This window comes from Protopterus annectens, chromosome 3.part1 (genome assembly GCF_019279795.1).
Source record: "Protopterus annectens isolate FY-2018-M chromosome 3.part1, PAN1.0, whole genome shotgun sequence".
In the NCBI taxonomy this organism is placed as follows: Eukaryota; Metazoa; Chordata; order Ceratodontiformes; family Protopteridae; genus Protopterus; species Protopterus annectens.
Genome location: NC_056732.1, coordinates 239,377,621 through 239,403,003, shown reverse-complemented (window position 1 = coordinate 239,403,003; position 25,383 = coordinate 239,377,621). Strand labels below are relative to the sequence as shown.

General features: G+C 41.7%; 1 protein-coding gene across 1 annotated transcript in view; it reads left to right on the top strand.

Annotated features, from left to right (window-relative positions):
• Positions 1-25,383, top strand: part of ATP2C1 (ATPase secretory pathway Ca2+ transporting 1) — a gene marked incomplete in the record, with an annotated part of 2,099,819 nt that overhangs the window by 516,887 nt on the left and 1,557,549 nt on the right. Inside the window, 1 exon segment of the mRNA XM_044066734.1 lies at positions 7,813-7,848. Within this exon segment, the coding sequence (XP_043922669.1) occupies positions 7,813-7,848 (36 nt within the window).

The following is a 25,383-nucleotide window of genomic DNA, read 5'->3' as shown; positions in this document are numbered from 1 at the left end:
TACTAGCCTGGCATGCTGTGGAATTCATTAAAGAAGAAACATTCTTGTGGCAACAGGTGTAAGTGTAGGTCCTAGGCTCTAATACAGGATATTCCATAAACATTACAAGGTGCAGGGTTTGATTCTGAGATGGATTAATTGGCTATGCGTAAAATGGCCCACAAGGGCAGTTAGCCTAGTACTAAACTAATGTACTGCCCTGGATTGGTATAATGGTTAAGATGTTTACCTTAGACACAAGATACAGGATTTAATCCTCCCCTTTGAAGGGGAAATTGACTAGGCTTAAAATGGCCGACAAAGGGGGCTAGTTTAGTACTTGCCTATGAACCTATGAAAATATACTCTTATTCATATTCAAGACAATAACTTATTACAGGAAGGTCCAACACAGGCAGATGACTGATGCCAAAGCCACGGCTTAAACCTCCATGCCAGGAAATGCGTTATAGTACCTTTTGGGATATCAGCCACCCCAGGAAACTACATCATCGATAAAACATTCCTAAGAGTTGACCCACTAGTCAGGGATCTGGGAACACATGTAGACAGTAAATTGGCCTTTGACCAGTATATATTCAAGGTAATAATGAAATCCTTCCATGTTGCTCAAATTTATAAGTAAGTGCATGGCATCTAGATCCAGGGCGGTTGTTGTACCAATAAATCTAGTCCTCATCATATTCTTCATTGAGTATAATGCCCCCTTCGATATATACCTGATCAGACACATGCAGCAACTGGAATGTCTATAAAGGTTCCTACAGGGCATCATTACAATATCATGTGTGGATCACCTCAAAACTTTCTCTGTACTCTGTCTCCTACAGATTACTGAGAGGTGATCTATGCCTGGTATACAAAGCATCACTGGACTCTGCTCTGATGAACCTTTTGTACATGCACAAAACAAAATGTCCTATTTACATTGCAAGCAAAATGTAGGTGATGTTTGAGAGACGGATATCTATCTCAGAGAATTCCATTTCTCTAGAACAGGTTTCCCATCCATGTGAAACAAAGTCCCTCCCTTAAGCTTTTTTAAGTGTATCATGTAGCATTGGATGAGAAATCAAAAATTCACCCATGGTCTTGTGCTACATCTCCGTTAGAGGCAGTCAGTAAATCATATCCTAACAGTCAACCCCTATATAAATGTCTAAAATATATAACTTGCAGTACACATTTGGGTTGCAAGGCTAGGCCTGTAAAGACCCTAGTGGTCTTTAGCCTATAATACACCTGTGAACCTGTATCATTTCTGCCTTTGAAACTATTTGGCCTGAATACCAACACTTCTCAGACTTTATCTTTGAACTTGACTGAATTTATTCATACAGTACTTAATATGAATTTTTGGCTGTAGTTTTTTTTTTTTTAATACTTAATGAATTTAATAGAAGTTTTGGTGTACATGTTTATTCATTTATTTAGTCATTTGGGTAGGTATTCTGATCAGACCTGTTTAAAATTGCAGCTGTAAGCTGCTAGTGAGCTTACGTACAATAGGGAAGCTCCTGGGCTGCCCAGCATAATTTGCTGGTCAATGAATGACCGAGTGTATAAAATAAATCCTTTTCTAGTATGATCCAAGGCTATGGTCAGCATGCAGAAATAAAACAACACATTAATGATTACAGTCCAGCACCAGGTATTAAGTATGCTGCAGATGTCTTTAACACTATATTGATGGCACCATGCATCCTGATGGAGAACAGACTTAACCAATACCCAGAGCATTCTGTCTTTTTTTATTTGCCCAAAGTGTTTGTGCCAGATGTGTGTGAATTAGTTAGCAACATATAAGCTAATTTGCAGGCATTTTAAGATGTATTTCATAGTTTGGATTTTTTTCTCCCTGGCTTTATAATGAATATTCATTAGATCACTGTTGCAGTATTGCTGAGAAAGTACTTCTGGCCACTTTGCAAAAGGTTGGACACCTTATTTTCACATCATTTGTCTGACTTATGCACAAGACTATGTTTAGCTAATTAAGGGACTTATGGGCGCACACAATCTTTTCATGCTGCCGGTTAGTGAAGGAAGGTTACATTCTTACAATGGCCTGTCAGCTGTTTAGCCTGCAGCAGTTTCATTTGTGTGATTCCCATATGAGTTACCCTTCCTGTTTTTGCTAAACATTTGTCTAAAGTTGTTGGAAGCTCATGCTATCTAGGAGAGGAAAATGTAATTGCAGTCAGAAAATTATGTGCAAGGATAATCATACTAAGCGTTTGTTTTGTTTGGGACTTGAACATAGCTATATGGAGTACTGTATCTGTAAATACATTTTCCCTAAAACTACTAGAAGTTATTTAGCTTCCATAAATCTAGTCCTTGAAAAGAAACAGCTTAAGGAACTAGCAGGAAAGAAGATGACTTCCGAGGCATTGCTCTGTAATGTCCCTCAGCAGCCACGGAAAAAGCTTAAGCTGAAAGAATCAGTGGTTTTGACTGTCTGATTGGAGTCTCCTGTCTCTGTCAAGGCACATTATGAGCCCATAAATCACTCTACTACTACTCCTTTTCCCTTTCTTCAGACCCCTCTGGAGGCTGAAAGGCACATAGCTCAAGCACATCTCTTCCAAATTACCAGATTGCCAGCAAGACCATGAAAAGGGGATCCTCAGCTGGTTATTTTTGAAGGCCCAGAAGGTATTCTCATCTGAGAGACTGTGCCATGTATCCTTATGAAGGGTGCTTTTGGAGTCTGTTTCTCCTTGCATCAAATCTTTGGATATTTCAAAAATGAGGAAAACCAAGACTAATGCTTCTCTTCCTGGTGCTGCTTCTTCTGTGGATCAGCAAAAGTAGTAGTGATTCCTTTCCCAAGGGCTTTTAAACCCTTGATGTCTCTGAAGCATCATCAATTTTTTCTTTCTTCCACAACTCAGGATAGGATGAGAGAAGCCTCTTCTGAAGACGAGGACTCTTCATTTCTTACGTTGCTTCTCTGGCTTACTCTACCCAGATTGAATCTCCTACAGGGTTTGCATTCTGAAGGTGAAGATACTCCATTTATGACTCTTCACTGGAAGAACTGTCTTGGTGTCAAACTTTTCTTAAAATGATGTAGCATTTCAACTGGGAAGGAAAACAAGATTCAGACATTTAAAAATGTGTTAGGACTTACCGAACGTGGACATCTCTAAGCCTTCTGCAGTTCCACCTGTAATACCTGCGTTGCATAATACTTTTCTGTCATCATTTCCAGCTCCTGAATCACAGCCCCCTGCAACTGAAAAAAACTATTTTATAAAGTGCTAGAGTCTCATAGATATCTGTATGAGTCCTTCCCCTGACAAAGCTGCGCTATCAGTGGAATCTGATAAGGCCTTCAAACTGTTGCCATCTACTGTTGCACAACCGTATGATAAAGACAGCAGGATTGTGGGTAGTACTGAAAGAAAGTGTATAACTCTGCTACTCTTTATTTCTGTTCCATAAATTGCCAAACCCACATGACAAGATATTTAGCTGTGGCAACATGAATAAACTAATATCTGACATCACTGATTACGGAAATAAAAATGTTTTGCAGAATATGCTCAGTTGAGCTAAGCAGGTAACAAAACACTTAATTTATGGCTATAAGGCTGAATTTGTCCTTAGGAGGTGTTTCTGACTTTGTCTGCACCCTTTTAGAGATGATACTAAGGCTAATCTTTTGGATACCCCTCTTGACAAAGGCAATCTATTTGGACAAGCTTATGCTATAATTTTCCTCAAATTGCAAGAAAATGGGAAAATATATGTAGGATTTCAGATTTTTCTCTGTACCATACCAAAAGTCAGAGAGACTACCCCATCACCCAACTAGGTCCTTCTTACCTTAAAAGTCAAAAATGCAAACGGTATGGGAAAAATCTCTAAGAAAAAAGTGGCAGGATAAAGCTAAATCAGACTTCAAAGGTTCAGTGAATATTTTCCTGTTAAAAGCTCCATGTTATAACTACCTTTCTCCTCCTGCATCAGTTCTCTCCACCTTGGCCAATCCCCTGAAGTTCTTATTGGAAGACTTCCTCAGTACATTCACCTTTGGAAGATATCCAACACTTGGATGATGAACATATTTCAGAATGAATTCAGACTTATCTGGAATTCCCTTCAGGCTCCAACCGGTATCCCTCAGAGCCCCCAAAGCAAACATCATCCGATTCTCTCAGACTTGGAGTTAACTCCATTAGGGGAACATATAGGTGGCCCTTGCTCATTAAAGGGAAAGGGGTTTTAATCAATGCTGCTCCTTCTACCTAACAAACAGGGGTATGGAGACTCATTTGAAACTTATCCATCCTAAATACATTTGTCAAATACCAAAATTCAAAATTTTATCTCATCTCTTCGAAGCTTACTTTCTGTGATTTATCTCCACGCTTTATTGTTTGCCTTGGATGTGATGGGACACATATCTTACCATTCCTACACATCCAAATCACATAAAATGCTTTAAAAATGTTCTTTGAGGTATCATTTTTAATTTTCTGCTTTGCTGTTTGCACTTAGTACAGCTCCAGTTATGTTCACAAAATGCCTAGCCCCTGTGGTAGCATTCTCCAAACTCTGAAGTCTTTAACATCTGCCTTTTCTTAAGATGACTTTTTGATCCAGGCTACTGCAGTTTAAAAAAACATTGCAGACTTAAGTTTGTGATCAGTCTTCACTCTAAACTAGGAAGAAATTCACCCCTCATCCCATTCAATGCCTAGAGTTCCTGGGTTGTCTTCTGGATACAGCCTGTATGATTCTCTTCCTTCATCAGGAAAAATCCATTTTCTGACCATCTCCCCTGGATATGGAAATGACCTGTGCAAGAGAGATTCTGATAACCCTGGATATATGGAATCGGCAACAGAGATGATTCTCTTAGCCAGACTACATTCAAGGAAGATTCAGCGGTATTTCAAGTTGACTTGGGCAAAGCATTGCCGCCCTTTATCCTTCCCACTTCATTTCTTGCCTTTTGGGAAGAAGGAGCTGCAGTGATGATGAAAACAGATAACACTCCATCCAGGTGCTCCCTTTCTGGTTCCTTCTCCCCTCAGAAGATCTCGACATATGCTTCAATCCTGGTCTTGGGGAGTTCTTCCAGTGGGCATTAAAGTCCAAGGAGTTTGGTTAAAGCAAGACAGGTGCAAACACATAAACATAAAGGAGATGAAAGCTCTGATCTTTGCATTACAGACTCTTCATCACCTCTAATCTGCAGGAACTTTGCAAGTCCTAACAGACAATACCACAGTCATGTGGTGCATCAGCAGACAAGGAGGGACAAAGTCGTGCCACCTTTGCAGGCTGGTCATGATAATTCGGGGTATTGTTGTTTGCCATAGTATCTTTCTCCAGGCAACTTACATTCCATCAGTGCTGAATTCACTGGCAGATTTTCTGAGCAGAACCAAGGGAGACCCCACAAATGGATACAGAACAGAAAGGTCTTCATTCAAATAGCCCAACAATGGGGAACTCCTCCGATAGATGTCCTTGCTGCCACTGTAACAGATTGAACAGAGAAGCATAGAAAATGAACATCTAATTGAATTGATCTCTTGGGAAGGGAGTAGAACACAGTTGTGATGTACTCCCTTTTAGTAAGCCATCATAGGTTTGTGCAGCTACACAAGCTTTTGAACTGACACGAGCCCTTTGTCAGAAGTTAAATTACATTAGATACAGTGCTTAAATATCCACTTGTGCATAGAAAGTTAAGTACATCATTTATTTCCAATTGGCTAAAAAAAGGAAAATTGAAAAAATCCATTCTAGGAGGGAAAATATGCAACTTGTTTTTTTCATATGACTTTACTCCCCATAGACTACACATTTGTATAACCTGTGTTGCCTATTTTGGTTCAATATCTTTGTTAAAGTGTCTGTGTTTCTGTTAGTAGACCAACATGGCATTTCTTAATTTTTCTCCTCTTGGAAAGGGACATTCCTAAATGCCTTCCTTCCCTTTCCACTCTTTCTGTAGATCATTTTGAAAATTCTGAAGAACAATCAAAAATTGCTGCTAGTGACTCCATTTTGTCTTAGACAGCATTGGTTCTCAAGGTACTGGAGGAATAAAGTACATGAGTGGGAAGTTTTGTTTTAATTATTTTGTTTTTTAATTCCGTTTAGGTACAACATTGCTTCTTTCTTTTTCATCATACCAAGGGCAATCACCACAGCTTGCTTCACAGGATGAACCTGCCCACACAACAAAATAACTCTGTATTTCACAGTTTGGATGATAAGCTTCTAATTCCCTTCAGGCACCTTTGCTGTGAGGATGTGCTGCAGGTAATAAAGGAGACAAGTAACCTACTGCAAGAAAATTTTACATTTCCAAATGGAAAAGATTTTCTGCCTGGCTTTGTAACAGAGAATAGAACTTTAATCTAGTAGGCATACCTATTATCTTCAATATTTCTGTGAACTGCGCAACTCAGGGCTTGTGTAAAGCTCTGTCAAAGGGCATCTGTCTGCCATTTCAGCCTGCTTACCTATAGACCTCCTGCTATCTTCACGCTATGAAGTGAGACATTTCCTGAAAGGTACCCTTCCTATCAAGCCTCCAAGAAAAGCATTTGTCCTCCTTTGGATCTAAACTGTGTCCTGAAAAAAAAACTAAGCCTTCCACATTTTAAACAAGTTCCTTCTGCATCTCTAAAGATCTGTACCTGGAAGACAATTCTGTTAGTGATACATCTGCTAAAAGGGTTTCAGAGTTACAGGCTTAATTATTTCTGTTGGGGGAAAAAAGATGACCTCCCAAGTTTAACAGACCATCTGCAGGTGAATTTCTCTTGCCATTTCTTTTTGTTACTCTTTTCATGGGGAAATCTCTCCAAGATAAGGTCAAAACTCACTGCACTAGAACAGTTACCTCTTCAAGAGCTTAAGTTTGGTTTTGGAATCCATTCTGGAAGCAGCAACTTGGTCATCCATTCATAAACATTAATAAGATTGATGCTTTTTTTAGAGCTGGTTTTGTTAGATCCTTTTTTCAAGGGATTCTGGATTTTAGTTCTATACTTCAGACCTCTCTCCAGTCAGTTTAAAAACTTTGGCAATCTTCTCAGTTGTCAGCAGTACGTCAACGTTGATGTAATGAAGAATGTAGTACAGTTGTGTAAGAACTTATCACAACAGCACATGTTCAGATAGATTACTGTTGAGTGTATGCATCCCTCCCCCATGTTTTATTACTTTGTCTTCCTTTGGCTGAAATATGATCCCTAGTGCACCTTATCCCCTTGTTATCCCTTTATATGCGAGACCCTTTTTTACTAGCCTCAGGCACTTTTCATGGGGCAGGAAACCTCTGAGGATTTTCACCCTAGTGTATCCCTTGTGCATCTGCATGTAGTTTTGTGCATAGGTTGTTGGTTGGATGTATGACATGAGTGAAAGGTGGCCAAGCTTTTGTAAACTGACTGGATGTATGGTATTCTTGGCAGGATATTTTGTAATTGTCAGCAATACTGTAACAATGATTTATTCAAGCATCTACTTTTATGGTAAGTATTACGCAACTGCACTTTTCTAGCCTAATCCTAGTTTTTGCTTTAGAAGGATGTAAAGTCACTTATCCTATTATTGTAAGTTTGAGATACCCTGAGTAAACTAGTGTTGCTCTGAAAGCATTTTAACTATTTTTCCTACTTATGCTGTAAGTAAATTGAAAGCGTATCTGAGTGTGTGTGTGTCATTATAAAGTATATTTAAAATTAATTAACAGAATTTATTGTCTTGTTTGCAGATCATATAAATTTTATAATAATTTTGCTTAGCATTAACAGTACTTTTTTCTTTCCTTTTAAGGCCATACTCATTGTTGTTACAGTTGCTTTTGTTCAGGTGAGTAACATTTATAGTTTCATCAAAACAGTATTTATTGTGAAATGATTTCACACTTTTATTGCTGCTAACATGTTCAGTTTAATGTAGGCATTGCATAGCATACTTTTTACCCCCATTTCTTTTTACTGGAAAATCATTGAGGTGTAGTACTTTGATACTTCTTACAAATATAGACAGACAAGTCTTACTTCTGGAGATTGACTCAAAAATCTTTTTGTTCACATTTGGAAACAGTGAAGTGTTTTGGACTGTCTGTTGCCTTCCACCCAAGTTTAATAGTCCATGGGAGAGAGGAATTGAGACTGTGTATATTTGTGTTTTGTGAATTACAACCTAAAATGGTGCTTGTTCAGTTATCTACGTCTAGGAATTTGTTGATTTGGAGAACTTGGAACAAGGTACTGAAAAGGATCATTAAACCAGTGACTGTTGTAAGGTTAGAGGAGTTGTAGGTAATAGTTTTTTCATTTGCTGGAGATGTTTGTGTATTCATTTTGCATCTTTCAGCTTAGCTATATCGTCTTGCAGATTTTAAAGTTCTAAACTTCAGTATTGTTAAATTGAGGAAATCCTTTTGTGTGTGCAACTTGTAAGGGCATAGATTCTATGTCCAAAGAGGTCATTATCCCACTGTATTTTGCTCTTATCAGACCAATCATAGAGTACAGTGCTCCCTTTAGAATGTACCTGACTAGGAATAACTAGTGCGACCTCAGAAGTTTCTTAGAAAAAGAAAAGGTGCAGCAGACCTGCCTTATGCAGAGTGCTTTAAAGCCCTTTCTCTCTACTCAGTCCTGCTGTAGATTGCTGAGGGGTGATCTATGCCTGACTTACAGGGCATCTGCAAACCCCACACTTTTAAATCTCCTAAATATTTGTAAGTCAAAGAGTGCCAGAAATACAAGGTCTAGGGACCTGAATTTTGTCTGTGACTTGAGCAGAACATGCTGGACAGGTAAGTACGTGTCCCAGAGACTGCCCCTACTGTGGAACCGGCTTCCCATTCTTGTGATGCTCATTTAATACCCAGTGAATGTTTTGTGAGAAAGTGCTTTATTTTGACTAATATTTTATTCAGTGCTACAGTATTTTTGTGTTTGAGTTGGGATACTATACTTGTGGGGGACTGCCAATGGCTTACTTAAATCAGAACCACTTGTTCTCTACCTTACGCTGTACTTATTCATCCAGGCTGCGTTACCTGGTTTTAATGGTTCTTTCTTGGCTTACTATGGAGCAGCTTGCAGTCTCCACTGTACTTCCTTCCCCTGTCTTCAGAAAGAAAAAAAAAAACTGTAAAGGAATTTTTGAGTGTCAGGCCGGCCTGTATTCTGCCTCAGCTGTTGGGGGGGGGGGGGGCACTACTGGAGACGATTGTTGTTCAACAGACCACCAGTCATTTTCCCCTAGTCCTCTTAGTGTATCACTAACAACCACCAAAGATCAAAGAATAGCCATGTTCTCTGAGGCTGTAGGGATGCCCTTTGTATGCAAGGGAGAAACACTTTTTTGAGGGTCAGGGGAAAGAACAGGTGATCGCTGTTCACTTGCCCTGGGTAGGGATGATAGCTAATAGCAGTATACCAACTATGAATCTGCTTACTGCAAAAACTTTCCAATCACCTTTTTGTTTTTATGGACCGGGCTGATTTACTGGAATTTGCCAAGGGATTGAATAGTGCATTTTCCTTGCCATCTGATTATTCATGCAAGTAAAAGGAAAGAGTTCTTTCTCCTTCTGACAAGAGAATTCCATTCAGAAGAACAAACATTGGAGAGGATTGTTGTACTGAAGGAACAACAACTCAGTCCGAGCATTCTGATTTTGGGGAAGAGTATGTCATCAGATTTCCCACCTGAAGGGATTTCTTTTACTGATACTAAGATGAAAAGTACAGTTTTGTACCTACCATAAATGTAGATGTTCGAGTGTATTCACTGCTGCAGTCATTACACTTGGGTTATCCTGCCATCAGGCGGTCCCACAGTCGGCCAGAGTTCCAAAGTGTTGGTCCGGCGTCGGTTGCTGTCGCTTCTTCCCTGACATCAGTGCGCCAGGGGTATATAAGATGCAGCCGACGCCATTTTCTTCAGTTTTTCTTGCCCCAGATGTCAGGTGCCCCCAAATAGGTAGGCAATACATATTGCTAATAAAACATACATAAAAAGTAAAACGAAAACCTTCAGTTACCAGCAAATACACCACATAGGTAGTATAGGGTAGAAAGGTATAGATAAGTCCCAGCTAAGAAAGAGGGCATGGAGGAAGGGTAACCTGGACTGCAGCAGTGAATACACGCGAACATCTACATTTATGGTAGGTACAAAACTGTACTATGTACATCGTGTTTTACTGCTGCAGTCATTACACTTGGGTGGAATCCTAAAGCTGAGGTAGGGTGGCTGGTTTTATAGAGGATTTGGGGTGGCTTTGAGGCCCTGCAGCACTGCAGTGGCAAAGCCAGCTCTGGATTTAGAATAACGAGGCAAGTGATAATGTTTGGTAAAGGTGTGCATTGAACTCCAAGTTGCAGCTTCCAGGATACCTTTGGTAGGTACTCCTCTAAGGTAGGCAGTTGAAGTGGCTGTTGCCCTGGTGGAATGTGGCCTAATGTTGCTAGGTACAGTTTTCCCATGCTGTGTGTAGCAGAAACAGATACAGTGTCCTATCCACTTTGAAATGGTCTGCTTTGAAATAGCCTTTTCCTGTGATCCTGCAGCATATGCTACAAACAATTGCTCAGCTTTCCTGAAAGCTTTTGCTTTGTCCAAGTAGAAACGTAGCTGTCTGTGTATGTCCAATAAATGCAGAAGTCTCTCCCCTTTATTCTGGGGATTTGGATAAAAAGTTGGCAAGTGAATAGTTTGGTTAAGAGCCACACTGGAGACCACCTTTGGCATAAATGAAGGGTTTGTTCTTAAAGAAACCCTGTCTTGGTGAAAAATGATGAAAGGCTCCACTGCCATTAGTGCCTGTAACTCTGAGACTCTTAGAGCGGAGGTTATTGCCAGAAGCAGAGCAGTTTTCCATGACACATATTTTAATTCTGTTTAATTGGCTGGCTCAAAAGGAGGTAAAGTTCGTTTTTCCAAGACAAAATTGAGGTCCCAAGTTGGTGTTGGTGCTCTCCGGGGCGGTCTTATGTTTTTAGCCCCTCTGAGGTACTGTTTTAGCAATGGATGAGAGAAAATAGGATCTGTGTTGTAATGAGACGAGATGGCAGAAGCGTGGATCTTAATGGATGAAAAGGATAGGCCTTTGTCCAGCATCTCAGTAAAGTATTGTAATATCTGAGGAATATTTGGGACAAGAGGGTCAAAGCTTTGAGCCTGATTCCAGGCACAGAATTTCTTCCACTTTTCTGAATAGGATTTCCTGGTGCTAGGCCTCCTGGCCTCCAAAATGACATCCATAACAGCTTTAGAGAGAGGTGTTGTCTGCTTGACTAAGGAATCTGCCATGCAGCCAGGTTTAAGGTTTTGAGCTGGCTGTGCAGGATCTGGTTGTTTAGTTGAGTCAGAAGATGTGGAATTTGAGGTAAAATCCATGGTTGGCCTTGAGCTAAGTTCTTTAAGATTGGGTACCAGTGCTGGCGTGGCCAGTCTGGGGCAGTCAGGATCATTTTTGGCTTTTCTTGTCTGGCTTTTAGGAGTACCTTTGAAAGGAGAGGCAGTGGTGGGAAGGCATAAACCTTTTAGGCTTTTCCAGTTGAACGAGAGAGCATCCACTTTCCATGCTTGTGTGTGGTAAGTCCTTGTGCAGAAATTCTGTAGTTGGCAATTCATTGGGGAGGCAAAAAGATCTATGTCTGGGCTTCCCCATTTTTGTGTTATCATGCTGAATACTTGTGGATTTAATTTCCACTTGTGAGGATCCATGATGTTTCTGCTTAAGTCGTCTGCCAGAGTAGTTTTCTTTCCTGGCAGGAATTGTGCTTGCAGATGAACTTGATAGGTTAGAGCTGTGTTCCCCAAGGTCATGGCTTGCCTGCAGAGGGGATAAGAATGAGTGCCCCCTTGCTTGTTTATGTACCACATAACTGTGGTGTTGTCTGTCTTTAGTAGTAGTTGTCCTGGATGCAGAAGGTCCTTGAAAGCTGTTAGGGCATTTTGTACAGCTAGCATCTCTTTTTGATTGATGTGAAGATGCATTTGGTCTATGGCCCACTTGCCCTGAATACATTTTCCTGCCGTGTGTGCTCCCCAGGCGTAATCCGAAGCATCTGTTGTTAGTGTCTGCCTGTCTGTGGGTAGAGTGAAAGGCTGTCCCTTGTTGAGGTGACATGCCTGTGCCCACCATCAAAACTCCTGTTGTAGGCAGGGAATAAGTGGTATTACTGCTTCCAAACTGTGAGTGTTGAGTCCAAACACTTTTTAGGTACCATTGTAATTTCCTCATATGCAGTCTGGCATATGGTATTAGTAGTATGCAGGATGCCATGAACCCCAAGGCCTACAGAATTTTTCTTGCAGGGAGTTGGGTTTTTGTTGCCATCAATTGAAAGCACTGGGTCAGTTGTCTTTGCTTGTCTGGCGTGAGATAAGCCAAATGGGCTGTTGTATTTAAGCTGGCACTCAGGAATATTCTCTCTTGTGAGGGCACTAGTTTTGACTTCTTTTCGTTTACTGTGTACCTTGGGCAAATTAGCAATCTTTTTACAAACGCCAGATGCTGTAGAAGAATGTCCTTGCTCTCTGCTTGAATAAGGCAGTCGTCCAAGTATGGATATATTTGAATTCATTTTTGTCTGCAAAATGCAATTACTGGTGCCAGGCATTTTGTGAAGACCCTGGGCACAGTAGATAAGCCAAAGGGCAGTGCAGAGAATTGGTAATGCATTGAACCAGCTATGAATCTGAGGTATCTTATGCAATTTTGTCTGATAGGGACATGCAGGTATGCTTCTTTGAGGTCCAAAGTAACAAGCCAAGCCTTCTTGCCCAGCATGGGAAGAAGCTGCTGAAGAGTCAACATTTTGAATTTTGGAACATCCAAGTAAGTATTTAGAGTAGAAAGGTCCGTTATGGGTCTCCAGGCTTTGTCCTTTCTGGGGACCAGGAAAAGTCTTGAGTAAAATCCTTGTCCTTGTTCTTGTTGAGGCACTTTTTGAATAGCTCTCATGTCCATGAGGGCTGTAATTTGTTTTTGTGCCTCTGCCATTCCTTTTAGCCTTGGTAGAGTGTGAAAGTGGAACATATAACCTTGAGACACAATATTCAGAACCCATTTGTCTTGGGTGATTGTATGCCAGTTTTGTGAAAAAAGTGCTAGTTTTCCCCCTAAGGGAGCTTCCAAAAGGTAAGTGCTTGGCATTTGAAGGGTGAAGTCATTGGAACTGTTTCCTATAAGGTTGTGACTTGTCTTCCCCTCCTTTTGGGGTTGAAGCACCCCACTGTCGTGGTCTGTAAGAGCCTTGGGGCTGAGATCTGCCTCTTGGGCGTCTGATCTGTCTCTTTGTGGTCTGTCTGACACTGGAAAGGACCAATTTTTGGAGGGCCAATTTCTGCTAAATGGAGGTGGCTGTGCCTGTAAGAAATCCTTCACTGTTTGCATAGATTTTGCCTTATCCTCCATTTTCTTTAATACCTCTTCTGCCTTAACACCAAATAAAATATCCTGCTGTAAAGGAGCATCCAATAATTTTGCCTTAACATGATCAGGTAAACCTTGTTCTTTTAACCAAGCATGCCTTCGTATCACAGATCCTGTAACTGCTGCTCTACAAGAAGCCTCTAATGAATCAAAACCACATTGCAGAGTATGTTTTCCCACTTGTTCAGCTGCATGCAATAAATCCTGCATTTCCTTATAGTCAGGATGTTCTGAACTTGTAAGTATTTTCTGTTTTAACAGAGATATTAAATATTGTTGGTATTTAAGCATGTGAAACTGGCAATTTAAAGCCCTCACTGCTAAAGTTGCAGAAGTGTAAACTTTCTTCCCCCATCTGACATCCCTGTCAGAGGGAACTGGAGTTTTAGCTGTGGAAGCCTTTACCCCTTTGGGACCCTGGGAAATAGTTTCTGGGTCAGCAACAGGGTTTTTATAAAGAAAATTGTGAGAGTCAGGGACTCTGTAGTACCTGTCTGACTTGACTGGAGCAGGGGGCAAAGAATCAGGATTTAAACTGGATTCAGAGAACACATCATCCACAATATTTAACACTGGCGGAATAGCAAGGGGCCTGTGCTGAGGCAGTAAAAGAAAGTCTCTGAGCCTTTTCTTGGATTCTGAGTAATCCTGGCCTTCCCAATGGAAATGCTCCCTCATGGTATGTAAAGTTTCCCCAAAAGAGTAATCCCCGGGAGGAGTGGCTGAAGGAATTGATTCTTCAGCATCAGAGTCCTCATAGGGGGTAAAGAGTATCCCTGGTCTGAAGAGGAATCAGAAGAAATGGAAACCTGGTCAGAGGAATCATAGTCTGTATCCTGCCTAGGCCTTTTATCTGGAGGGGGATGGGAACCCCTGATCAGAGTAATTAAGTCTTCGGCCATTTTAAGCATCTGTTTTTTAGGCATGGAGGCCTGTCCAGGTGAATGCTGTACTTGCTTCTTTGTCTTTAATGGAGTTTTAGACTTGGCTGTAGATTTAATGGTAAGTTGTGAAGGTCTGAAAACACCTTCAGAAGCCGATGCCTGGTCAGCGGCTCCAGACCCATCTGAGGAGTTAGTTTCCTTAGGCCCAATACCTTGAGTTTCCAGAGGCCTAGACATCTCCACGTAAGAGTCGGAGGCGGCCTGTGGCTCTGAGGTAGCGGGTGTCAGGGGCTGCGAAAGCGCCTCACTGAGAACCGGCGACTGGCCTAGAAGAGGCTTCATCATCGGTTTTGGGCCTCGGGTGCCTGTCCTTATCCTTGTCTTTGCGTTTTTTGTGTATTTTGGTCGTCGGTTGTTCCAACGGCATGGTATAATTGAACCTTCGGCCAAAGTAATGGTGAGCAAAGTCAAACCGACGTTTAATAGTGCGCTTGTTAAATCTAGCACAAAACCGACAACTAGTGACGTCGTGGTCTGGGCCTAGGCATGGAATACAGTAAGAATGAAAATCCTTATGAGGTATTTGCTTCCCATAAGAAATATAATTATTAACTTTTACTGACATCGGTCTGAGGCAAGAAAAAGTTTCCCCAATGGGGTACTTAGCTTTATTGAAGACTTCGGTTCTGAAATTCAAATTGAGAGTCACAGGAGTCGGCTGACCGGCACTTGCGAACTGCTTTTGCTTCGGGCACTGCGCGGCAAGAAAGACTGGAGAAAATAGCGTCAGCTGCATCTTATATACCCCTGGCGCACTGACGTCAGGGAAGAAGCGACAGCAACCGACGCCAGACCAAGACTTTGGAACTCTGGCTGACTGCGGGACCGCCTGACGGCAGGATAACCCAAGTGTAATGACTGCAGCAGTGAAACATGATGAACATCAGGTTTTCCAGTGGGTGCAGAATGAAATTCCTGTGGCACAGAAAAATTTATTATAAATTGTTGCAGCTGTTCCTGCTCTGATTTAGAGAATGTTTTTCTTCACTACTGTTACTTTACCCGATGGTCAGCTTCCTGCTCCTAAGAAAACTGGCAAACTATACAGGGTACTTGAGACACACAAGTTCCTGTTATGTAACCTAAAGTAGACCCAACAATTATTTCTATATCCAAACCTGCTTCTGCTATAAATGGGTTACTGCTTCTTCACCCCATTCCCTTTGCTAAGAATAGGAAAGCAATGGATAAAGATGTGGAAGAAAATGTATTCAGGAATTTATACTATGAAGCTTATATATTAAAAAGGTTTACTGTTATCTTATGAGAGCATGCAGAAGTTAATGATTAACCATCCTTCTTCTGAGGTAAAGAATTAATTAAATCTTTTGTGCTGTTTCTTTGGTGATTAAACATATTTTAAGGTGTCCTCTGATACTTCTGGTTCTTCTCCAGAGCTGCTGCTTCTGGATCACTTTTGGGTAGATTTACATGGCTTCACTCTCAAAATCTTCCTGAGGATGATAAATGAGATTTTAATTTCTCTCCTAGATAGACTCTGTAGCCCTTCTGTAGCCAAAAGTGGGGAGCGACAAAGATTTTTCAACCCTCCTTTTTCAGAAAAATAGTAATTTCCCTCCTCCTCAGCTCCCTTTTCCAAAAAGGAAATTAACAGCAAGAAAGCAACAATCAGGGTTTTAAAAAGTGATAGAAAGGAGCCTGGAAAAAGAATGGGAAACCCTCTCAAAGTCCAATGCAGTCCTCCCAGGCAGCATAACTATCTGTTTGTTCAGGCTGCCCACTGTAGCAATATGTCTGAGACTTCACCTACCTTTGTGGCATCAGATCGTTTCAGACAGAAGTTCTTAATGTATTCCATCAGGAGTACACTTGACAATGAGAAACCCTTCTTCCTTTCCAGGAGATTCCTTCTTGTGCTGGTAGGTAGAGCAGATAGCTTGCAATCCAGGTCTTCCAGTCTCCCTTTTGACCCCCTATCAGTCAGTCAGTCACCACAAATGCTTCAGATTTGATGTGAGGAACTGTTTAAAAAAGGATAAAAGTGCAAGATCTGTGGGATTCTGTGGACAGACGGACCAGACGGACAACACAAATGCCATTGAGATGTTTTCAGTTATTAATGCTCTGAAGGTATTAAATCACATCTACTCCCCAGGGCAGTGGCTAGTATACATAGACAACACCACAGTGATGTTTGTGTGTACATAGACAACACGACAGTGATGTGGAAGGTAAACTGGGTGGGGGGGTGTACCTGATGTTAGTTGCTCTGATAATCTGGGAGGTAGCTTTCAGTTCATTCTGACTCTTCAGGCTTCATACATGCTGTCAGAGCAAAACTTCATTGCAGACAAGCTTAGCAGGACTCTGACAGACACCCCCCCCCCCAAAGGATAGGGACTTCATCTTGGGATCTTTCAAGAATTTATGTAACTGTGAAAAACACCTCAAGCAGATATTTTCCCTCCTTTCAGAACAGACCACTAATAAATTCAGTTCTTGGACTTACTGCAAACAGACTTGAAAGACAGATGCTTTCTCATTCCTATGGATGGGAATGTTTCTGTGTGCTTTCCACTCTTTCTACTGATTTCCAGGGTTACAGAATTCTTTTAAAGATCCAGAAAGACTCTCTACAAATGGTGGTTGTGATTTCCTTTTGGCCAAGGCAACAGTCAATGTCCTTCTATATTACTGTTCAGTACCCTAAACAGAAGGGATCTCTTGCCCAGGGCAGCCCTTTGACTGACCACTTTGCAAAAGCCTAATGATCTTGTATGCATCATATTTCACACCTATGCTCCCTGCACAGAACACAAGGCATAAAAGGAATGTACAGACATGACTACCCAGAACTTTTGCTGCTGGTTCGAGCACCATTATTGCTAGTTGAACTGAATGCCTTATTGCTGTACTGAATTCTTAACCACCAGATAAGAGCCCCATTGGGGTTGTTTTCTTTACTTTTCTTGGTCTTGTTCATAGGTTCATAGGTAGGTACTTGGTTATTGGCCCTAGGGCCTATGTAAGCCTAGCCAAAGGTACCCTGGCTTTCGCCACCCAAGAAAATTATTTTTCTGTGCCACTGTCGAGCAGAGCCACAGAAGTAATCCCCGGGGTGAATTTCCTATCTCCCATCCAATCATCAAGATTTTTCTTGAACAGTGCTAATGAGGAGCTTTTTTGATATAGATAGGTAGTTTGTTCCAGAGTATGGGAAGTCTCTGGGACAGGAATCTATCCCTCTAGCATGTTCAGTTTATTGTGGTGATGAGATTTAGGTCCCTAGAGCGTGTAGCTCGTAGGGATTTGGATTTAAGTGGAGCATGTCTAAAAGCTCTGGGTTTGACATAGCTTTGTATGTTAGGCAGAGATCGCCTCTGAGTAGGTGCTATGCAACAGAGTATAGCTGCAGTTTTTTGAGACGGTCTGCATAGGGCATCTCTTTGAGGCTGGTAATCCTCTTTGTGTGGTATTTCTGTGGCCTTTCCAGTTGTTGTAGTTGTCTTGTGAGGTACATACCAAAAGGGGCATTGTACGCTATAATGGGTCTAATGAGTGATGAGTAGAGGGGAACAATTACCTCTTTTTACCTGGATGAGAAACCTTTTGTGATGAGGTGTGCCACATAGAAGGATTTCCTGACTACTGTGGCGATGTGATTATCAAAGGGGAGACTACTGTCCACCTGTGTCCCAAGGTCTCTTATCACACTTTTGGTGTTAAGTAGACTACCACCTATGTGATAGTTCATGGGTACTGAGCTTTTACCAAAAGGAATGACAATGCACTTTTTGGCATTGAGCTTGAGGCCATGGCTTTGACACCAGGCATCTGTCTCAGCAAGGCCCTTTTGTAGGATGTCCACATCTTTTGGAGTTTTGATTATGGCTCCTAGTTTGCAGTCATCTGCGAACTTAGTTAGCCAAAGACCTTCTGTGTTGGCCTGTACTTAAGAGAAGTAGATACCAAACAGGAGAGGACCCAGGACTGAACCCTGTGGTACTCACTTGTCACTGGTCTGAAGCTGGATTTGGAGTCTGCTACTTTTACAGTGTGGGTTCTGTCAATGAGCCAGTTGGCAACTCATCTTGTGACATAGTGATTTATACCTAGTTTAGTGAGTTTATCTATAATTCCAGAGTGGAGGAGAGGATGGTGCCAAAAGCCTTGGCGAGATCTAGATAGGCTGTGTGAACCACCTTACCCTCATCTGCGGCTTTGGTGACTGCTTCAAAGAAGTCTATCCAGTTTAGGAGACATGATCTGCCTTTTACAAACCCAAACTGGGTGGGGTCCTGAGTTTGGAGATTACCAATGTCATTGTTTATAAGTTCCATGATGATACACGCCATAGCCTTGCAGACCAGGCTCATTAGGCTAATGGGGTGGTAGTTTCCGGGGTCTGTGGTGGCTCCCCCTTTGTGGAGTGGGATAACTGTCGCTGTGCGCCATTCAGTGGGCACATAGCCTGAGGTGAGGTTATGATTGAACATGGTACTTAGGTGGGGTACCAGTTCGTTCTGTAGTTCATGTAGAACACAGCCTGGGATGTCGTCCGGTCCCATGGATGCTGTGTTCTTGGCTTTGGATAGTGTTTTTTACCTGTGCAGCCGTGATTACAGGAACTTTGCATTCTTCTGATATAGAGATGGGCCCTTTAGGGGATGACAGAGGGGTAAAGTTAGAGATGGGCCCTTTAGGGGATGACAGAGGGGTAAAGTTAGCACTGAACCTGTCTGCCAGGATGTTGGCGATATCCGTTGGTTCTGTATATTTAGTGCCATTGTGCTGTAACTCAGAGCAGATCTGAGTGTTGCCATTGAGAATCTTGACATAGCTATAGAATGCTTTGTGGTTGTCTTTAGAGTCAGTGGCGATTTTGTTTTCATAACTAGCTTTGGAGGATTTTGAGGGATCTCAGCTTCTTACTGAAGCTGACGAGGGAGTTTCTCCAATCTTGGGATTTTACTCTTTTTTTACAACAGTTTCTTTCTTCTGTTGTAGAGTTTGTTTATGGCAGGGGACCACCAGATTGGCTTCCTTTTTTTGGAAGATAGCATCTTGGTTCTGTTGGGGATTGCACGATCCATGCACTCATGTAAGTGCTTATAAAGTGCATTTGTGTAGGATTCAGCAGTCATACCTCTATTGTCCGTCAGCATGGGTGTCGTGAAGTTTGCCACTTCTGTCTTAAGAAGCGTGAATTTGGCTTTGGAGACATTTTTTACTGTGGTGTCCCTAATGGGGGGTGGGGGAGGGATGTGGATGTCTAGGGTGATTAGCTTATGGTCGGATCTGACCAACGAGGAATTGACCTCTGGTGTGGAGCACCGGTTGCCCATGTTGGAAATAACCAGGTCTAGGATATTGCTGCCCCTGGTGGGGGTGTGGATAAGTTGATCCATGGCACTGGAATTTATGGATTCCAAAAAACGTTGAGCACAAGAGTTGGTACATGAGTAATTTTCCCAGTTAATGGTAGGATAGTTGAAATCACCCATTATTAGGATGTTAGGTTAAACCTGAATATTTTCCAGTGTATTAAGAAATGAGGAGTGGGAATCCTGGGGCATGGTGGGGGATCTGTAGCGAGCTACAAAGTGGATTGAAGTCTTGCCCAGAGTTAGTTGCACTTGGATAATCTCGGATGCATTATGCTGAGCTACTAGGCTGGAGGTGTGGATATCCTTAATAAATATGGACATGCCTCCGCCTTTAGTGTTTTGGTCCAGGTTAGGTGGCCGAAAGTTGTGGTATGAATTATAGCCTGGTAATGCAGGGGTACTCTCTGGAGCCTTGAACCAGGTCTCTGTCACTGCACAGATGTTGATGTTCTCCATTTTAAGGAGTGCCTCGAGAGAGTGCATTTTGAGGTTTAGACTTCTAGCATTTAGTAGCAATACCCTCAGATTCTTCTTGCCTGTACCTGTTAGGGTGTTGAATTTGTCATTTGAACCTTGCCTAAAAAAGGCACTATGGGGTGGCTAGAGCCTTAGCCAGTATCCGGAATCCCAGGGGCAACAGGTGTAGGCCATCTCTGACAAAGCATCGTGGCTTGTCGATCATGTCATCCCAGGCAGACAGATACTGGGTCCCGTTAGAATGACACCAGAAGCTTAGCCAATTGTTGAAGTCATTTTGTCCTTGTACTGTGGTATCATTCTGGGTGATGGCAAGATGCTACTCAGGGCTAGGGTCATACCTGCCTGGGCTACAAGATCGGACAGCTCCTCCATGTCCCTTTTCATGTAGTCCAAGGAGGTACATCTCAGGTCATTCACACCAACATGGACAATGACAGAGTCATATTTGTACTTGTTGTGGAGTGACCTGAGTGCATGCGTTATGTGGCGGATCCTGGCACCCGACAGGTAGCTTGACAGTAACTTTCTCCTTGTTTAGCCTGGTGAGTGGGACATCAGTGTGCCTGACTATAGTCACCTATGACTAGAGTGTTGAGTACGTTGTTATGCCTTATGGGCTGTGGTTGAGTGGCACACTGAGTTTGTGGGCTGTGTGTCATTTGGGTTGTGTTGGGGGGTGGAGGTTGCTTGTGTTTCTGCTTTGGAGGTCCCTGTTGCTTGGGCAGGTTTTTACTGAGAGCCTCCGCAAATGTAGGTTTGTGTGTTTTGGTGGTGTAGGTTTTGAGGGACTGTGTGCTGAGTGTGGTGTGGTGCAAGTGTTTACCTTCTCCTCTTGACTGTCTAGTCCAGTCTTGAGTGAAGAGAGCTTTGCTTCCAGTTTGGCTATATAAGTGCATCTCTCACAGGTTGTAGTGTTGGGTGGTAGGAGGAGAGGGTTGTCTGTGTACGAGGCAATTACTGCATTTCCCCAAGATGCCCAGATTCATCAGTTAGGAGAAAACACCGGGGGCTGACCCTTAGACTTGCCTGGATAGGTGCTTATTTGTTAAGTACTAGAAACTGTTTTCCTCTAGACAGTGAGGAAAATTGAGTGCTGTAGTAATTGTAGCTTATTTAGTGCTCACATAAGTTCTGAAACAAAAAACTGGCTAGTTCTAAGAAACAAAATTAAGCTAGAAGGCTTCCCTCCAACACAGAAAGGCTTGGGCCCTAGAAGCCTACAAACAGTCCTGGACACAGCAAATCTATATCCAGGCTAGACTACCCATAGGAAAGGCAGGAAACAAGCTTAGAAAAAGTTTTTTTTTTTTTTTTTTTTTTTTAGTGGAAAGAGAAAGGAGTAGCAGAAACTAAGCTGATTGGCCTTCTCAAATGTTCTCCCTGTACTGGGTAGAATGAGGTAATGACACTAGACTGGGAGGTGGGGTCCCAGATCAAATTTACACTAGAGGCGGGCAACTGCAAAGCCACCAACTATAAAAACACTATACCAACAGGGAGTGAGGGTGGGAAACAAACTGCAGAAATGTTTCTCACAGCTGAAAAGCAGCAGTGAGCCTTTAAATGAAAGTTTTAAACAGCTGAAAGGAGCCTCTAGAAAAAAAGAGTTTAACTGCAACAATTTATCAGAAACAAACAACCCAACAGATGCTTAATAAAAGTGGACAATTTCCAGTTAATACCTCACACACAGTGAAACTAGCTAGAAAAATACACAGTACACAAAGTGCTATAAATAACAAAAAAATGAACAAAATAAACAAAACACAGGATACTTGATGTTATATATTATAGCTCCTTGTTTGCTCAGTGTCCTTCCTTCGATTAGCTCAGTGTGAAATGGCAGAACACTCACAACTGAACTTCTTAGGTAACAGAAAGTTGAAATCTGAGACAACTTTTAAGAAAGAAATCTCAAAAGAACCAATGAGGTGCTTAGTCTAAGCTGTAGTCCAGGTGACCTCAGTCAGCCAATGACCTCAAACAATTCTCTCTCACTGAAATGCTTGATGGCTTTGGCTAAACCAAGATGTCCCTGAATATGTGCTCAGACACACAGCCTCTACAAACATTAGGCCCAAATACAAGCCTGAATATGGAAATGCTACAAATATCCCCACTACTTAGAAACAAACTGCAGAAATGTTTCTCACAGCTGAAAAGCAGCAGTGAGTCTTTAAATGAAAGTTTTAAACAGCTAAAGGAGCCTCTAGAAAAAAGAGTTTAACTGCAACAAGTTATCAGAAACAAACAACCCAACAGAAGCTTAATAAAAGTGGACAATTTCCAGTTAATATCTCACACACAGTGAAACTAGCTAGAAAATACACAGTACTCAAAGTGCTATAAATAACAAAGAAATGAACAAATAAACAAAAAACAGGATACTTGATGTTGTATATTATAGCTCTGAGTTTGCTCAGTGTCCTTCCTTCGATTAGCTCAGTGTGAAATGGCAGAACACTCGCAACTGAACTTCTTAGGTAACAGAAAGTTGAAACCTGAGACAGCTTTTAAGAAAGAAATCTCAAAAGAACCAATGAGGTGCTTAGTCTAAGCTGAAATTTTTGTTTTGGAGTTTCAGAACCGAGGTCTTCAACTAAAGCTAAGTACCCTGTTGGGGAAACTTTTTCTTGCTCTAAACCGATGTCAGTAAAAGTCAATATTTGTATTTCTTGTGGAAAGCAAATACCTCAAAGATTTTCATTCTTACTGTATTCCTTGCCTAGGCCCTGACCACGACGTATCTCGCTGTCAGTTTTATGCCTTATTTAAACCACGAACTATTCGTCGTCTATATATTTTTGCTTCTAAATACTTTGGTACTTGGTTAAATTATCCAGATATGTCCTAGGTAAGCCACCTGACTACCGACATTCCGAAAAAAAGTAAAGATAAAGACGGAGACAGGCTGCCTAGGTCCAAAGCTGCGGACAGCGCTTCTCCTAAGCTAGTCACCAGTTCGCCGGTACTCAGTGAGGCACTTTCGCAGCCCATGATACTCACTACTACAGATTTGCAGGCCTCTACTGAGACCCATTCAGAGTCTGGTATGCCGTGAGATGCTTAACTGTGGAACCTACGGATGTCTCTACCTTGGATGGGTCCAGAGCCGCTGTGCAGACATCGGCTTGCTTCTGAGGGTGTATTCAGGCCTACTGACTTGCGTATTAAACTGACGCCATCTTTTTCTTCTAGGCCTAAAACTCGAACCATGCCTAGAAAACCGTAGCAAATCAGTAGAAAAAAATACAATAGCGCGTGGGGCAAATGCACGGCTCACCAATCATGGAATATACAACAAAAATACACAGAGCCAGCATACAGTGTCCAAAATAGAATTGTAATGAATGTTAAATCATTACAAAAGAAAAACAAACCGGTTTCGGCAGGAAAACACAGCCTTCATCAGTGTTGGTTACCTACAAAAGAAAAACAAACCGGTTTCGGCAGGAAAACACAGCCTTCATCAGTGTTGGTTAGCCCAGACTGCATGATCAGGCCTCTATGCCTAAAAAACAAATGATAAGAATGGCTGAAGACCTTATTACTTTAATCAGGGGAAGCCAACCTTCTCCCTCTAAGAGACCTAGGACTGAATTTGCTTATGATACTTCTGACCTGGATTCTGAAATTTCTGTCTCCTGTGATGACCAGGATTTTATCCTTATCTACCTATGAGGATTCTGATGCAGAGGACTCTATTCCCTCTGCTTCTCCCCCAGATGATTTTTCTTTTGGTGAAACCTTGCATACTGTAAGGGGACATTTTCACTGGGAAAGCCAGGATTACTGTGATTCTAAAAAGAGGCTTAGAGATTTCATACTCCTATCCCAACACAGGCCTTTAGCTATCCTTCCTGTGCTGGACATTGTTGATGCCTTTTCAGAATCTAGCTTGGCCCCTGACTCTTTACCTCCTGCTCCCAGAAAACCTGATAGATATTCCTGATTCTTATAAGTTCCTTTTTAAAAATCCTACTGCGGACCCAGAGACCATTACGCAGATCCCCAAGGGCTACTGCCAAAAATCCTACCACCTCTGATAGAGATTCCAGGGCCCTGGATAGACCCCCCTAAATTTACCCTTTGGTTTTTTTACTTGGGGGTTAAATTATCCGGGGAAAATTTTATTGTTTTAGGTTTTTTAAGGGCCACCTGAAAACTACCCCAAAACATTTTTCCCGAAAAAAAAAAGGGTTTTAAAAAGAAAATTTTAAAAAAAGGGGCGGAAAAGGAAAAAAAAAAAAAAAAAAAAAAAAAAAAAAAAAAAAAGGGGGGGGGGGGGGGGGGGGTCCCGGTTTTAAAGGGGAAGTTTCCCCTAAGAAAAATTTGGGAACTCTAGGCAAATTTGGTTTTAACCCTTTTCCCAAGGTTTTCGGGTCTTTTTGCCCCCAAAACGGGAAATTTAAAATTTATGGGCCCGGACTAAAAAGGGGGGCAAGCCCTTTCAAAAAAGGCTTTGCCCTGAGGGGATGGGACGTTTTCCCTAAACCCTTTTCCTGGCCCCAAAAAACCAAAATCCTATTTACTTCTTTAAAAACCTTTTAAAGGATTCCCAAATTTAAATCCAAAAATCCACCACTCTGTAAAAGGGGGTTAAATTTTAAAAAAACCTTCGCACCCCAAATTGGGAAAAAGCAAAGTTAAAACCACCCTATATTTGTTGCAAACTTTATCCTTTTCAAAAAAGGGTAAGTTTATTCTTTTGGGGGAAGTTTTAAAAAACCCTGGCAATTGTTTTAATTCGACCGGCTTTGGGGTTTGTAAAAAGGTTTTTTTCTTACCTTAAAGAAAAAACTATTCCCTTTTCCCAAATTTTGGGAAACTTAAAAGGGTTTTAAAAAACAAATTTCTTGAAAAAATTTAAAATTTCCCCCTTTAAACCCCTAATTTTTGGGCAGGCCCCTTTTTTTTCCTTTTCCCCCCAGGCCTTTACCCAAACCAAAAACCCCCCCCGGCTTATAGGAAACCCAAAAATTCCCCCCTTAAAAAGCCCTATGGTAAATTCTCGACTTAACAAATTCCAAATTTCTATTTAAATTCCTTTTTGGGGACCTTAAACAAAAAAGGGAAACCCTTTCCCAAAATAAAAACCCCAAAAAATCATTAACCCCCAAAGGGGTTCCCCCAAATCTTGGGCGGAAAAGCAAATTCCTGCAAAAAC